Source organism: Ambystoma mexicanum, chromosome 6q, assembly GCF_040938575.1.
Source record: "Ambystoma mexicanum isolate Mex_15411 chromosome 6q, UKY_AmexF1_1, whole genome shotgun sequence".
NCBI lineage: Eukaryota > Metazoa > Chordata > Amphibia > Caudata > Ambystomatidae > Ambystoma > Ambystoma mexicanum.
Genome location: NC_090937.1, coordinates 613,094,709 through 613,111,077, shown reverse-complemented (window position 1 = coordinate 613,111,077; position 16,369 = coordinate 613,094,709). Strand labels below are relative to the sequence as shown.

The 16,369-nt window shown below is 45.3% G+C and overlaps 1 protein-coding gene across 2 annotated transcripts in view; it reads left to right on the top strand.

The window, feature by feature from the left end:
• PLK4 (polo like kinase 4) overlaps positions 1 to 10,369 on the top strand; it is a 253,654-nt gene extending 243,285 nt beyond the window's left edge. For both annotated transcript variants that reach the window (XM_069631104.1, XM_069631103.1), the window contains exon 16: positions 9,740 to 10,369. In XM_069631104.1, the coding sequence (XP_069487205.1) occupies positions 9,740 to 9,839 (100 nt within the window). In that variant the 3' untranslated portion in view covers positions 9,840 to 10,369. The remainder of the gene's footprint in view (positions 1 to 9,739) is intronic.
• The last annotated feature ends 6,000 nt before the right edge of the window (positions 10,370 to 16,369 follow it).

Sequence of the window (16,369 nt, the reverse complement as noted above, 5' to 3'; positions counted from 1 at the left end):
GGACTTACCATGGCCTAGTTAAAAACAAAACTGAAAACTGGCAAACACAATTGTGAAAAGGCATTTCACTGGCCTATTGAGACTTTACCCACCTAGGAAGCACTAATAGCCCATGAGATCTTAACGTGGTTTTATTGGCACTCATGCAAAGATCTACCGAGCCCAGGGCTTTGGCAAAGATATGGGAACTGGGGAGCCAACTCTGAAGATAGCCTACTTGGTCGCCATTAATTATGCCCACATAATGAATGAATTGCATGCCTTATGCAGCGAGGAGCTGTGTTTTATGTTTGACAATGATGGCTGTTAAAACCCAATGCATCCCAATGTTTTGCTGAAAGCGGTTTCTACTTTTGATATCAACAAGGAAATCTCGCTACCAGTTTTCGCCCCGTTCACGAGCTCTCTGGCAGAAAGGGCCTTCCACAGCTTGAATACAGCTGGGGTCCTAAAAATCTTGAAAGGACGAATATCCAAAGGAGCACAATTGTTTGTGACCTTAGGGTGTGTGACGCCAGGCTGAGCGGCAACAAAATCCTCCTCATTGGCGGGTTACCTTTTATTCATGAGGCCTATGCTCTGAAGTCCTCCTTCAGGGTCTGCATGCTCTTCTTTTGAGGGAAAGTCTTTTTCAATTGCCTTTTTAAGAGGCATGTGCCCCTTCCAGGATATATGCAATGCGTGGGCCATCATTCCTTTGGCAAGCAAACGTTCCTGCATTTGGGCAAGCTGTTTTGAGAAATCTTTTTGCAACATTTTTCAGCCGCCCATGGCTCGTTTAGGGGTGTTTTAGTCTCCCAAGAGAATGAAGGATGGAGGATGGGACATGCTCTCACCATAGTGACAATGGTACTCTTGGTGCCCTTTCCTCCATACACACTCTCGCTTTCCCCGCTAATAAGTTTCCAAGTCGGACTTGATAAAGGAAATGATGGTTGGGTGGAACGTGTGAGGGAGGTGCTGCATGCAGACATGGCTATGGCACGCACGCCCACACATGCTCAGTTCCCATTCTGTACGAAGTCCCAAAAGCATGGAGGAAAGGGGGTTGGGGGCGGGAGGGTTGTGGAGGACTAAGAGTACTGTTACTATGCAGTGACCAATTTATTACTGTAGGTAATTTTATGAAACGGTGTGTATTTGTCAGTGTAGTAGTGTGGTGTATCCTCTGAGGCTAACTATTTTAGAAACTTTGATCTATCTTTGGTTGAAAAACCTTGTTATAATAAGGTGAGATGGTTTTACATCCCCCACAAAGGACTGTAGAAAAAACTCTATACTAATCTGTGATTTAAAGAGTCTAGAGCTTATGTCATTTTATTAAGAATGGGCAGGGGAGCCTTTAACCATGGGCTCAGTGTTAGTAGAGTTGTCCTGAAGTCTACCAGCAGGTGAGATGCTATAAAACTATCCCTTGGTATACAGGCCCCAACTCTTATTATAAGCCTACCCAAAGTTTTGGTAGAATGGCAGAGCAGCCAGGCCTATCTTATGTGGAGGATGTGAGCTGTAGGGAAGTAAAATGGACTCAGTAAATACATAGGCACAAAGAAATTCTCACATACTTGTAGTTATAGTAAAATTTATATTTTATATACACCAGGGAAAGGTAAGAAAATACTATTTAGACTAACCAATACAGATAGAAAACATAGGCAACACTTTCAGGTGAATGCTTCAACAGTAGTGGCTTGTACCAGTCATGAACACAGTTAAATGATAAATCAATTCACTTCTTAGTCACTCAGACAATGTTCTGTTGTAAGGAAAATGGGTTATTCAGCACTGGCAACAGCAATCTACTACTTTTCAATGATTCAAATACTTTAGCAGTCCATTACCTAACTAGTCAAGAGTTCTTCAAAGTCTGTTGAGGAGGGGCGCAAAGTCATGTGCAGCAGCAGAAAAGGCACAGTTCCACAGGATACTTTAATTACTTTGAAGTAGAATGCTTTCGTGGAATAAACAAGTTAATAGGGACCTTGGAAAGGACGCCCTTTAGGTGCACATGCTGTTAGACCTGGGCAGTGGGCATAGGTGAACACCCAAACTCTGGATTCTGCACTCCAGTGACACAGGAGTGACAGATTGGCTTGAGTTAAGTACTACCTTGAGCCCCACAGTACCTTAGGAGTATTGAAGATGCAGCTGGATTCTTTCCTGTGCAGCAGCAGTGGACCTGGTCTCCTGTTCCTTGGTCGTGGTGACGAAAGGAGGGACTCTGGAAGGGATGTCGTAGCAGCAGTATCGAGAAAGGACGCTCTGCAAGGAATTCTTAGGACTCCCACGTCAGTCTGCAGTTTTGGCACCATTTTACAAGCTCACAGTGAACGATCACTGCCTGGTCTGCCTCGATAATGCAGTCCTGCACTCTAGCGAGGGGACTTCGTGGAGGAGGGGCATGGGTAGGGAGAATTGCGTCCCCGGAGGTCCAGCTGGAGCTCACTAAAGTTCTGGGAGGATTTGGTCACGGGAAAACTAAGCACTGCAATTGGGTTGAAGGTCCCCTGTTATTAGCAGTTTGCAGCCCTGGAAGGTCAAAGCACGTCTGGAGATGATGGCTTGTTCTACAGGACGTCTTATGGCTAGTTGGTCCCACCAGCCAAAGAGAAGGAGTTCTCTTTGGAGCTCCTCTGTCGATTTGACCTTAATGATCAAACTTTACAACTGACCAATCTAGAGAGAGGACCATTTTACATTAGCGTCTATAACAAAATTGTTATACCGGTCCCACTTGAGTATTCATTGATGGAGTAGATTTCTATCTTTGTGTGAAATACTCTCCACCTGTGAATCCCCCAGCCCTTTATGCTAGACTCCTGGGTTTGTTTTGACTTCTTCTGAGTGAGTGGGAACCTTTTTCCACACTCACTAATTCTTTTACTCTGATCATGGGAACCCTATTTTCCTCTTTTTGGTATTTCTTTGTGGAGTCCTGTTTTCCTCCAATTTTAAAGGCATCTACAATTTACTAAAGGTGTACACAACACTTTCAGTGCAGTGTTGCTGGAGGCTCCTCTGGTTTGTATTTACTTTACTTGGCAATCTCTGAAAGCTACCAAGGCGGGGGGATACTTTTGTATCCTACCTGTAGTTTCTTGTTGCGTTTTTTTGTTTTGTTTTTGCGAGATCAGCACACCATACCTTATGTGGAGTGCTGAGGGGATCCAGTGTCTCCCTTTTCTCAACTCGCCAGTAACTCTTTGGTTACTGTGACCGGTTCATCTGTTTAGACTGGTGGCAGTGTTCCTTTTACACAACTTTTTGTAAAATTCCATTACAGGCGGTCTTCGCAGCTGCGATAGGTGATACCATTTGCCCAAAATGGTGGCTGTACTTTAAGCCCTAAACAAGATGGCCCGTCCTTTCTCATTTCTTCTCCCCTACTAAGTGGGGGAGGGTCCTCTCGTTCCTTTGTCTTCGCCGGGCTTATCTTGGGAAGCCTATGATACCCTTTGACTGACTGGCAGGACAAGAAGTGGGGGAGGTCAACCAAAACTCTCCTGTCCTTTGTTCTGCAGTGTGCCTGAGAGAAACTACAGCCATCTCCATGTTTGAATGGTGCATGGGATACGATTGGTGAACTGTTATAAGCGTTTCCTAAAGTCCCACTTGGAGAAGACTTTAGTAAGCTATCCCAGTGGTTTGTAGATCCCCCAACTCTTAATATCAATATGTATTACTCAAGGGTAGAGTGGCAGAGCAGTCAGGCTCATCTTAAGAGGAAGATGTGAGCTGTAGGTAAGTACACTGAATCTAGCTAGCAATGCACATCAAAGAAACACTTAAACATACATTTATATCAGAATATAGATTTATTGGTACTACCCCCCCCCCCCCCCCCACACACTTTCACCACTTTCAGCAGGCATTGGACCCTTTCTGCTGGCATCTCTGCAGCCTCCCAGGATCCTCTCTCCACATGTGGTGGACATGCCCTAAGGTAAGGGAGTTCTGGTCCCAATGCCGTGCCACAATAAAGGCAATCACCCAAGTGCCAATACCGCTGGCCCCCTAGCAAGTCCTCCTGGGGATCCCGATCCCAGACTCTTACCCGAGAACAGAAAGGAGGGCAGCGTTAATATCTCAATTCTTGTTGGCAGCCAAAATTACGGTGGCCCGCACCTGGAAGTCCGTGGAAGGACCCCCTGATGACCCTCTGGTGTGTTAAACTTTGGGACATTCTAACAGCCGAAAAGGTTATGGCAGCAAAAGCGGGGCCTGCTCCACCGCTTTACAAACATTTGGGCACCATTGCTAGACTATGACCAGAACTACCGGGCCCTGACCAATAAGGCACGCTTAATCCCGAGAGCCCTCCACTTTACCAGCGAACACTCGCCGCCTGGCCCGGCCCAGTGAGAACCGGGAACAAGACCCAGTTGGTGATGTCGGGGTGGGATAAAGGAAAAAGTCATGCCACATGCATTCTAAGAGGTTACAAGCAAATTTTACTGTATATGTTCACCTGTACGCTGAGTTATAAATGAACAAATTAAAAAAAATATATATATATTATATTTACACAAGAGTCACTGTTAAATACTTGGCACAATAAACCAACACATACTTTACAATACTTTCAAAAGGCCACTTCCTAGTTGGTAGTTGCTGAATGCACGCAAATGTTACATGAGTTTGACAGGTCTACCATACTGTCGGTAATTACGCGCAACGGCAAAGTAATACAGTAATTGTATTTAGTCAACGTACTCCTAAAAGATAGTGATTTTTGGGGAAGTTAAAAGGTTGGTGTTATCCTAGTAGAGCTTCAGGTTCTAGAGGTGGTTTCCCTGTAAAAGCAGTTTGAAGAGGCTTAAAGTCTTGAAAAGCAGCAGAAGTCAAAAGTTCCTGCGGATGATACTTAGTCTCTAGGAAGGAAGATATAAGAAGACTTAACCAACGTTGGCGACCCTGTTAAAGGCCTTGCTAAAGAGACACAAGCAGCGGCTTGAGTCAGAGCTAGGAGGGGGTTGCCCTGGACACCGCTACGTGCACTCCAATGCACTGGAGCGACTTTCTGGGACAACCTCTGGCACAGCTTTCATCAACTCCTTTGGTCACTCTGTGGTTTTGGTGCCTTTTCTGCAGCAGCAACAAGGACTCAATTTGCCCAGTCAATCTTATTTGCTTCTTGTAGCCCTGCAGTCTGCTGCAGGGGCCTGTGCGAGTTGGATCAGATATCTGAAGTGTCCTTGAGGGCTCATCACAAATTTGGACGGATTCGGCATTTCCACGACTATGCACTCGAAATGGGCAGCAGGTCTCCTCGTATCAGGGTTCTGCAGCTCTGGAAACTCACAGAACCTCAGGAGTTGGCTCAAAATAAAGTTAGTCTTGGGGCTGGTTGTTCCCACCAGTCAAAGGGAAGGAGTCGTCCTCTTCAGAGTTCCTCTGTCGGACAGACAACAGGGTCAAGGCGGCAGTGGTCGCTGGGTCTGCAGGCGTCTTTGGTCGTTGTCTTCGGTTACTTAAGCTTCCAGTGGTCGACTTGCTTTTCACTCCAGTAGCCTCACCTTTTTATACAGTTCCAGCACACATTCTGCAATCTCTCTCTGCATTTACAGAAAGGGGTATTTGACTATCCAATCAGGACAGCCATATACACACCCACACACACCCACCCCAGAATGGTACAAGAAGGGCTAACAAAGAACAACCACACTAGTAATGGCAAAAAAAGAAGTGTGGCCCGAAGTTGGTACTTGGGGGCCCCTTGTGGTGCATTACCAGGGCTATGTACATAGCCTGCGGTAGAGAAATCGCACAATAGTTGGTAGAATACGTCCACTGGCACCAGCCATAACTATGAGGTTGTCTGTGACTGAAAAGTGACAGCTGCAGAGAAATGGGACATACTACCTAGGCACTCCACATAAGGTACTAAGTATCTCGCTATCCTTAAGATCCACCAGCTGCCTCACCATTAAAAAAAATCAATGGCCAGGTGAGTGGAAGACCCTGGGACTGCTTTGGGCCCTTTTTTTAATAATTATCAACCCCCAGCTGCCCGCATGCTGCATTGGCCCCTCTCCCGACCAGCTTCCCATGTTTTCTCCCGCCTCCCAACCCTACAACAGCCCCCCCCCCACACCCCTCCCCGATTGCCTACTGCCTTACGGCGAGTGCAGGCCAACCACCGGCCGCCTCGCCATTCGAAAAATCAATGGCCAGGTGAGTCGAAGACCCTGGGACCGCTTTGGGCCTCCCAACCCCTCCATGATTGGCCACCTGTTAGACAAATCTGAAATCCCCAGGGCAGCCCTCTGCCCGGCAGCCCCTTCCGCTAAGGGCCCCAAGGCAAAGGCCGGCTCCTACACTGGTGGCTCCAAGAGGTGTCGGGCAGATGTCAGCAGGGGAAGCCAAGGAAGCCAGCAGCTAACGGACATCAAAAACTGTAATTGTGGCATGGGTGGGGTGTAGAGCAATTACTCTACACCAGAAAGCCCCCGCCACTAGATATTACCTTCCCATAACATAGACCGCCATAGACTTAGCCCATGCATACTTAGAAAGTTGTGTGACCAGCAATCGAACATCAACCAAGACAGTGTTTGAAATGTTGCCTTACACTGCAGCCTAACATACTAGTCAATGTTAACAAATGTCACACCTAGAGGGAATTGTGGACGCTGGCCTGCGTCGCATCTAGATTGGGTTGTGAATATCGGCTCCTGCCTACTTGGATAGAATTAGGAAGGCTCAGCATACACCACACTTGATATAACTCAAATTAAAATGTTAGAAATGTGAATGTTGACATGTGCCGCACTTAGAATTACTAGCTCTGCCTGACATCTAGATGGGATTGCAAGTATTAGCAAGCAGCATACTCGGATGAAACTGTAAATGTTGCATTGTGCCACACTTCGAATTGAGAAAATTAGCCTGCGCCATATCTAAACAGAATTGTGAATGTTAGCATATGCCACACTTAGATGGAACTTGAATGCATGTGCCACACTTGGACGTAATTCCTAACTTGGGCCTGCGTCGCTTCTAGACAGAATTGTGAATGTTAGCATATGGCACACTTAGATGGAACTTGAATGCATGTGCCACACTTAGAATTGAGAAAATTAGCCTGCGCCCTATCTAGACAGGGTTATGGGTGTTGGCATGTCCCACACTTAGATAGAATTATGAACATTAGCCTGTGCAGTATCTAGATAATATTGTGAAGATTGACTGCCATACTCGGACTGAATTATGTAGGTCAGCAAGTGCTACACTTAGAACTGTGAATGCTTGCATGTTAAATGTCACATAAGCCACTAACCAATATAAACTCAAACTCTCTGCATACTTAAAAAAAACTCACACAACCATCTCTCGCACAACAAGCTGCACACACTTCACCATACTGCAACAACACATGTCGCACCAACAGCACACGCGGACTGACACCGATCCAATACTCGCACCAAAGCTCAGCACCCGGTGTCTACCGAGTAGAAGCTGCCAACAGTACACCACTCCTCTCACTATCCTACTCCCTCTCCACCTTACTAACCCATCCCACCTTCTCATTTACAGACCCTCCAGAGCGCCTGGGGACCAATTCTGTTGGTGACGGTGCGCTATATAAGTACTGTTAACATAACATAACTGTAGTTAATTTAGGATAAAGAAAAAGAATATAAAAGGAGGACTCTAAGGGTACCCAGCAACACTGCCCATAAGGAGCTGTGTGCTGCAACCCTGAAAATACAGATGCCTTCAAGTGTTATGGAGGAACATAGACTCCATAGGACAGGTAAAATACAAAAAATAGTTCCAAAAGACAGAACATGAATGAATGAATGAATGAATGCTCCACTCAGTCAGCATGTCAGAAAATGATCTAAAAGTCCAGCAAAAAGTGCTGCGTGTCTCTAGGAGAGGGGTGAAGCATAACAATTATAAATCTCACTAACACTCAGCCAGGTTTCCTGCATAAATCCAGAGGACCTGCAGCTGAAACCCAGAGTTGACCACTGGAACCCAAGAAACTGAAGCAGGTAAACGAAGGACGACATCAGCAACTTTCAGCCATCGCCTGCCGAGTAACCGCTGCTGTCCCGACCTCAACTTGGTCTGGTGGGCCTATCCAGTCCCAAGACTGCATTTTGCACCATCCCTTCCAGAGCTGTGACCTCCACATCCTGCAATTCGCCAATACCCTGGGACCTTGGCTGCATCGCAGTGCATAGTCTCCTGAAGTGCGGTTTTGCCTGAGATTTTGTGGGAATGCTCCTATGTCTGCAGTGACTTGATCCAGCTCCGAAAGGCCCCTCACCCGAGACTAGGACTGAGAAGAGTCACTCTCCATGCCAACCGTCCTTCCACCAAGCCTGAAAAAGACGCCAACAAGCCAGAGCCGAGAAGACCCTTTGCTGGGCATCTGTCCCTGGTCCAACTTATCTGTGGGTTGTTTGCTTGATCCTGGGGGCTGCACATAGCTGTATGTCGCACCGCTCCAGTTCTCCCCTAAAGTTGCATTGGGGCAGACCACCCCGCCAACCAACCCTGCACTAGGACATTGGCTTTGGGGCAAACCTTACAAGGCAACACCCCGATTCCCTTGGCTTTGTAAAAGTAACCTTGCTTACCTGCAATACTGAAAGACTGCTGCTGGACTGTGCCATTCTGAACCTTTGACCCTGCTTTCCTACTCTACCCCTGGCGGCCCACTTACCCAGCTGAACACTGAGAGACCCGCATGAGATTGGGGTGCACTCTTTACTACCAATGCTATTCTAAAGTTACGTCGACTGAGGTTTATGATCTAAACAATACTCCAAAGTGGTATTTTCTTACTGTTTTAAAGTACTTGACAATTATCACCTCAGCCTTGGTGTATATGATAAATACCTATTTTTTTAATGCAACTCTAAGTGTATTAGTGTTTTCTTGAACTAAGTGTATGCTCGGAGTTCTTTGTACCTCATTACAGCCTACCTCCCTCCTTGAAATAATCCTGGCTGCTCGACATCCTACCAAACCTTTCTGGTTAAGGCCTAAACTAAGAAGTGTAACCCTGTTCACCTAAGGTGGGCTTTACCAAGTTCCGTCACTGACAGCAACTTGTGTAAAACTCCCTAACAACTGTCAAACTAGTGACACTCCATTAATGGTCCACCCGTGTCAGATTCAGAGTTTAACAGACCAAATTTCATGTCATAGGACTCAAATATATCGATAATGGCTGTCCAGTAGGTAATAAAAATGAGAATCATTAATATTTGGAACAAAGTGGGAGATACTAAAATATTTGTATAGCATTACTTCCATTGTTGTCCTTTGAGTACACACTTGAAATGCACCCTCATCTGTGTAAGTTATACAGTGTTAATAACGAAAAATAAATAACGGCAAACCTTTTCAGTGACACCTGATTGACGAAAAAAATGTTTCAATTTTTAATAAACGTATATGGGGCGGTGTGGTAAGGGTTAACAAAGGGTGGGGGTTGGAGGGGTTAGTAAAGCGGAGAAACCGGGGGTTTGGGGACACAGGCCCCCCAATTTAAAGAAAGTTGACCTATTTTTGTTAAATAGGTGTCCCTAAAATGTATGTCGTTATTTGTGGTGTCGTTTTAAACGCATGGAACCATTAAGATGTCTTAATTCTGAAAACCAAATGATTTGAAGGATAATTGAATACCTAATGTAATCTGGGTTCCCTATGCTATACAACATGTGGACACCTGCAGGGATGTGCCTTTACAGAATAACATTGTTTCTTATTCTTTTTACAGGTATGGTGAAAATGACAAGCTACCAGAATACATCAAAAACAAGCTGCATTGTCTTTCCTCCATTCTGATGTTGTTTGCCAGTCCAGCAGCTCACCATTGACCAAATGAAAGCGGGATGTGTCTGGGCTAAACACTCTTTCCTGCTGTCCACTTGGAACCAGAAAAATGTTTTACATTTGAATGTTGAGGCAATATTGTATGGCTTTATTTGGGACCAAGAGAGGTTGCTAAAGGGCATATGTCAGTCTGAAAAGCTATTGTCAGATGCATTAAGTGACCTCAAACAGTGGAGCGCCATTCTTGAGCAGAGCAGCCTTATTTATTTGTCTGTTTTTAAATGTGTCCTTTTTGGTGAATTTTGCACTGAAAACCTTTTCACGTTGCAGGATGTTCTACTATGAAAGAGACTCGTACAGTTGTCCGATTCACCCCACTCCTAATGTAAAAAGAAAAATAGAGCGCACCATTTGAACCTGTGTATTTGTAAATAACTGTATGATGTTATCAAGTAATATATGCACATGTATATTTTTGTTTTATATGGCTTAACTTATATTTTTGTAGAAAACGTTTCTTATGAAATATTCCTGCAAAAGCATTATGAACAATAAATGCAGTGAAAAGACTTGACATGACTGGGTATGTTTAAGAGCACTGTCTGTTAATTTGCCATTATTAGATGCCATGGTTCAGTGAATAAAACTTTTGCTCTAGGTCACAGGCTCCAATTCCAAAAGGGCTAAATCGACATGTCCTTTCCCAGGTCTAGGAGTACAATTTGAGTAATAACCCTGCCTATTGCTGTGACAAGACGCAACACCATATGCTTGGGTGTCACGCCACCGCATGCTCGGAATCACACCCCAGTTTAGCCATCACAGCAACCGCTAAAATGCTTCAATACTGTTAATTACATCTACAGGCTACTCCAGATCACTTGGCGACAGAAGTACACCATGTGGCCCAACCCTTTGTGCTATGCTGAATAAAGCAACAGCGTTGTGCTCAATAAAGCATCTTCTGGCAAGGGATAAACCATGTAATAAACCAGGATACTGCTGAAAAGTGACATGTAATGCACACACTGAAAGGAAAAATGCTCACTATAATATGGAAAGTACCAGGCACATGGCATTTTGTGGCTGTTCAAATGTAAAATTCCATGAGTCTGAGGCCCATACGGCAACAGAAAGTCCATGTATTAAACTTGCCTACATGCACATTGGCACATACACAACAGGTACATCACAGAATCGGCACACAGTATGTCAAGATTTGCACCTTGACTCTTGCTTTGCTCACGCTAAGTCCCCCAGCCTCCTCCTTCAGAACCTAGTGCCAAATTGTCAGAAATTGCACTATGCAAACCCCAGCTATGTTGGCATGAAAAGCAAAATGCAGGCATACAATCCGTGTTCAGGAGTTATCAAAGAAACCACTTGCTGCCTATCTACATTTCAGAGGATATTTGATGGGGTCTCAGAATGCTCTTCCTCAGGGAAGCCATTCAGCTTCCCCTCACGAATGTCTAGATCAAGACATATGTTCTATTTTCAAAGCATGTTACTCTGCAGTCTCTACTCTGCCTCTTATCCAACTGGTTCGCTGCCTGGTGAGGAACGTGGGGGGAGGAGCTACAAAAGGGATGTCACTTCAAGAAATTTAGAATCCGTTCAGTTACCATGGACATGCCACCGCACCCATGCTTCACCTGCCAGTTTTCTGCCCTATTGGGTGGACGTGGAAGAGCTTTCTATGTACATCTGCTATTTTTTGGTGGTTGATGTGAAAGATTTTCTTTTTGCTGCTTTCCTCCCTTTGAATGTATGCTTGGTTTTGACTCCTGACCTGACTTTTTGGAGGCAAGTAAAACCTTCTGCTTTATTTGTCTAGTCTTTTTGCTCATTCTTATGGCGAAACTGATCAGTCCATATAATTGGAGATTTTGTCTCTTTATGGATTGTTTGAATTTATTTTTTTACAACTGCACACCTCACCCTAAAGTGAATTATGGTTAGGATAATTTGTATCCTTATAACTTTTTTTTTATTTTGTGGCTTTTTGGTTACATTTACAATGTGGGCAAGATGGGCAGGTAGTAGTTGATATTTTTCTACAGTGTTTTAAACCTTTTACTTGTGCACCTTTGCATTTACTTGGCTTCTAAGAGGGGCTAACATTCTAAGGTGGCAGTGCCAGGAGATGTTTACGTGTCCTTTGGCTATATTCTTTGGCCTTCTATCTGCACTCATGGGTCTGGAACTGCCATGAATGAATGAATGGGAAGCCCTTTCCTGCGGAAAGCTGCTGCTTTCCCTGACAAAGTGGCAGTTTGTCTGGGGCAGGATGTGGGGACTGGGACAGTCTCGTCCTAGTCCACATTCAGGTGCCTAAATGTCTGTTGCTGGACAGATGTTGGTGCCAGTTTGACTACCCATGATTGGATAACCACTGTCAGTTTGAATGGTCCAGTGCAGATCATGAATAGATCTTGAATAAAAGGACTGACCAGCTCTCTTGGGTTATCTCGCTGCAACCATAGCTGTTCCAAGTGCATCCTTGGAACTTCACCTTATACTACAAGATGACTGTTCCTGTATGTTCAGCATTGTGTCAATGGAAGCAATGGAAGCTGTGCAAGACCTGCTTCTTTGTCCATTGAAGATCTGTCACTACCAAATTGTGGTGACTCCCGTTGCAATCTACAATCTTTGCTCCCTGGATGTGTCCTGACGTCAGCTGCTCTACAGGGGTTTTCAACATTTCTTTGCAAGTGTTCAGCTGGAAGGTTCCTGGACCAACCGAAATAAAATCCTGCTTCCGAAAGTGACCCCTTCACCTGTGATCCCTGGGCCTGCCTCATCCAGACCAAGCATAGAATGGTGTGTCCCCAATGAAATCTGTAACCTCAGCAGTGGTGTATGTACGCATTTTATAGTAGGTGTGAGATTTTCCCAGCAGTTTCATTTGATTATTGTGTATCTTAAAGGCCTAATGAATCCTTGTTAATACCAGTTAGACTGCCAAGAACAATAATTATTGTGTTGTTCTGTGTGGACTCCTTGTAGCCTTAGACCACTCGCACCCCTTCTGAGTCTAAGCCGTGCTGCTCTGCTACCTGCCTTGATTGAGTTTGACTGAACTTCAGTGTTTTCCTGTTCACCATAACAGGCTGGCCTACCAAAATACACCCCAGGGTTGATTTTGGATATGCATCTTAACAGTGGTGTTTTTATCTTTGTTTACCCTCCCTCCGGTTATTTATTTCGATGTGAGCAATAAATAATGACAAACCTTTTCAGTGACGCCTGATTAACGAAAAAAATAGGATGCAATGAGACATTTTAGGTGGCAGAGCTTATGTCAACTGACTTGGAAGCTCCCATATGGTAAGTTCTGTGACTTCTGTATGTCATTGCATAACATCTTCAGTCTCCAAATTGTTAGGGAGTTTTTCCAAAGTGTCGTCATGGGGGATTTCAATAATTGGGTAGGGTTTTTAAACCAGTTAGTCCTAACTCTTACTTTGGTAAACGTGACTGTGCAGTCTGGCTTCACTCATAGGAAGGGATCAGACTGGTAACTAGGTACAGTTAGGACCACACAAACACAGTGAAATTCACTACATATGTACTGAAAATGTCTTCGTCCTTGGATTTTTATTGATAATACATGGTTATAACTATCTATGCACACATGCAGGATCCTGGAAATCTTTATCATGGCAGAGAACTCATAAAAGTATTCTTGTAAAAATTAAGAAGATTTAAATGAGAAGAGCCGATCTACCATACGTTATTTTGTTAACAAGCAATTTTCACTTCATAAAGTGAAGTGTTTATACTGCATTCTTAAACTCCTTTTCATGCAGGAAGCAAAAGCAATCTAGGATCGGCAGGTTTAGCAGAAACGTGTAACAATAACACTGTGCCTTTAAGCTAGCTCTAATCATGCACTAACATGGCAGGTGCAGTTTGTTCTTTTTTCTGTTATGTGTGAGGGGATCCTTTAACTCTTCTGCTTTGGCAGTGTTTCTCAGTGAGGTTAAAATGATTGTCAACATTGATGAGGCTGAGTGTGATGCTGGGCTCGTTCAAAAGGGCATCTCTGAGCTCCCTTCAAATAGGTGAAAGAAGGATGCTTCTGCAGGTCATCTGTTGCTAGTTCAGACATTTATTGGGGCTCCCTTAAAATGCAGCTGCCATAGACCTCATGATATTGACTGCTTTGAAGTCTTTGAGACTTGTAGAACGGAAGAACAAACTACTAACTTATAATGTTCTTTCGAAGGGATTGTGTCCTCCGATGTATTGCTTATCTTTGATAATACGTTTCCAGCTTGCTGGCCTCGGAAATATTTTCTGTAGAGGGCGCTGCGCGTTGACGTCCACCGAGTCGATGTCCCTCGACGGCCACCGTATCGGCGCCGACGTCACCATGCCCATAAATAGCCACGCGCGGCGTCCGTTGCTGAGTTCCGTTTTTCCGCGCTTCGTGGGGCCTCGAAACATCGTTGCTCAGTTCAGTCAGATAAACCTTCTACAATCTACTCGAATATACCAACTCGTTCTCGATGGCATCTTCATCGGAACCGACAACGCCGTAATCCGGCTTCAAAAAATGTTGAGACTGCAGTAAAAAAATGTCTAACGGATCCACACAGGATCTGCTTGGGAGCCGAGCACCATTGTTCGGAGTGTGAAGACTGCATGTCCATGACAGCGAAAGCCTCGAAGGAGCGCAAGGGGAAGCTCGAGAGAGGTAAGTCAGTTAAAACCTCCTCGAAAGTTTCTTCGGCTGAGTCGAGGCATTAGTCTCCTCGCTGTCGAAAACATTCCCATTCTAGATCTCGAAGTAGCTCCCACCATTCGTCGAGATCAAGACACTCAAAGAAGAGACGTCGAAGATCCCCTTCCTCGTCTTCTGTTTCACCAGAAAGGGTCTCCTGCCCCACAAAACCCAGCTCTCAGGCTGAGTGGGAGGAATTCAGAAAGAAAATGTTAAGCGTCTTCGAGAAAGCGGCCTCGACCTCCTCGAAGACAGCTGAGGGTGATACCCCAGGTAAAAAACCCAAAAAATCAAAACGCCGCGAGTCGCTGCACCAACATTCCACCCGAGTGTGCCACGGGCCATCTGGTAAGAAGGCACCGTCTTCGCCGTCGTCGAAGATCCCTAAGACGCATGGATCGGCGCCATCAACGCCGTTTCCGAAGGGTTCTTTGACGCATCGGTCGATCGACTCGACGCCATCGTCAATGCCGACATTGACGCCGATGAAAGAGAAGAGCACGACTGCTCCACAGCCAACAGTGATTTCAAGAGCCTCCGGCACGAAGCCGAGACAGTCGTCGACATCCTCGAGTAGGAACCCAATCCTCTCGAGTTCTTTGAGGCCTCTTCCAGTGTTCTCGACGCCGTTCTCGGCGCCTTCGAAGCCTGTCACTTCGGTGTCGATGACATCAACGTTAACTCGCCCAATAACGACGAGTTTGGCTCCTTCTGCCTTAGAAATGGGTTTTATACCATTTCAGAGGTCAGAGTACCCTGGATTATCTTCAATTCATGAAGAAAGGGAAGACTCTGACCAGGAAAACTTCGGGTTGCAGAGGCCCACACTACCTGTTTCAGAGGATTTCACCTCTGAAGAAAGAAGGTTGAAAGACCTACAGGAGTCCATTACATGAGGCAAGTGGGCTGGACACTTCCCCAGAAGTGGAATTTGTTAAGCCAGACCCAGGGGGGAACATGCCGAAACACCCTATAGAACCCTGATGGCAAGGATTATTGAATTTATGGGTTGGTCTGCGCCTTCGCCTGTTTTTCAACAGGATGACCTGACAGACATATTAGACAAAGGTCCACAGGAGGATCCTGTGGTCCCCTTCCATACAGCCTTACAAAGAAAGATTGCATCTAATTGGGAAACTCCTGAAGTTATCCCTGCTGTCAATAAAAGATTATCAGCCAAGTTTAGGGTAGCTGCAGCTGACCCTGAATACTTATCAAAACACCCGACTCCAGAGAGCCTGGTGGTCCAAGCGGCAACTTCATCAAGCAGCAGGACCACTTACCCTACTGTCCCACAGGATAGAGCTGACAAGAGGTACGATTCTATGGCAAAGAAAGTCTTCTCTGCTTGTAGTATGGCGTTGAAGTCCATCAACGCCACCTGTACGCTTGCCAGGTTTAGTCACACACTGTGGGAGTGTGCTTCATCAGCGGCTGACTGCATACCCGAAGGAGAGGAAAACTAAGCCTTCCTTAACATTATTAAAGATGGCAAAGATGCCATGTGCGAGTCACTTCAAACTGGCATCAATTCCACTGACCGTATCAGAAGGGCCATGGCAGCAAGTACAACAATCCGCAGGCATGCGTGGTTGCGAAAGTCTGGCTTTGCTCCAGATGTACAGGCCAGACTTTTGAATATGCCCTTTGACGGCTCTTCATTATTCGGAAAAAAGGCTGATGACAGTCTGGAAAAGTTGCAGACATCTAAAGCAGCAGCAAAATCTTTAGGAGCTGCTATCCGCCAAACTCCTTTTCGCCCCTCAGGAACCTCTGGGAGAGGAAAGTCCTTTCGCTATTATTCCGCATTCGGTAAAGGCAGAGGACAGCTGGCTCAAAGAG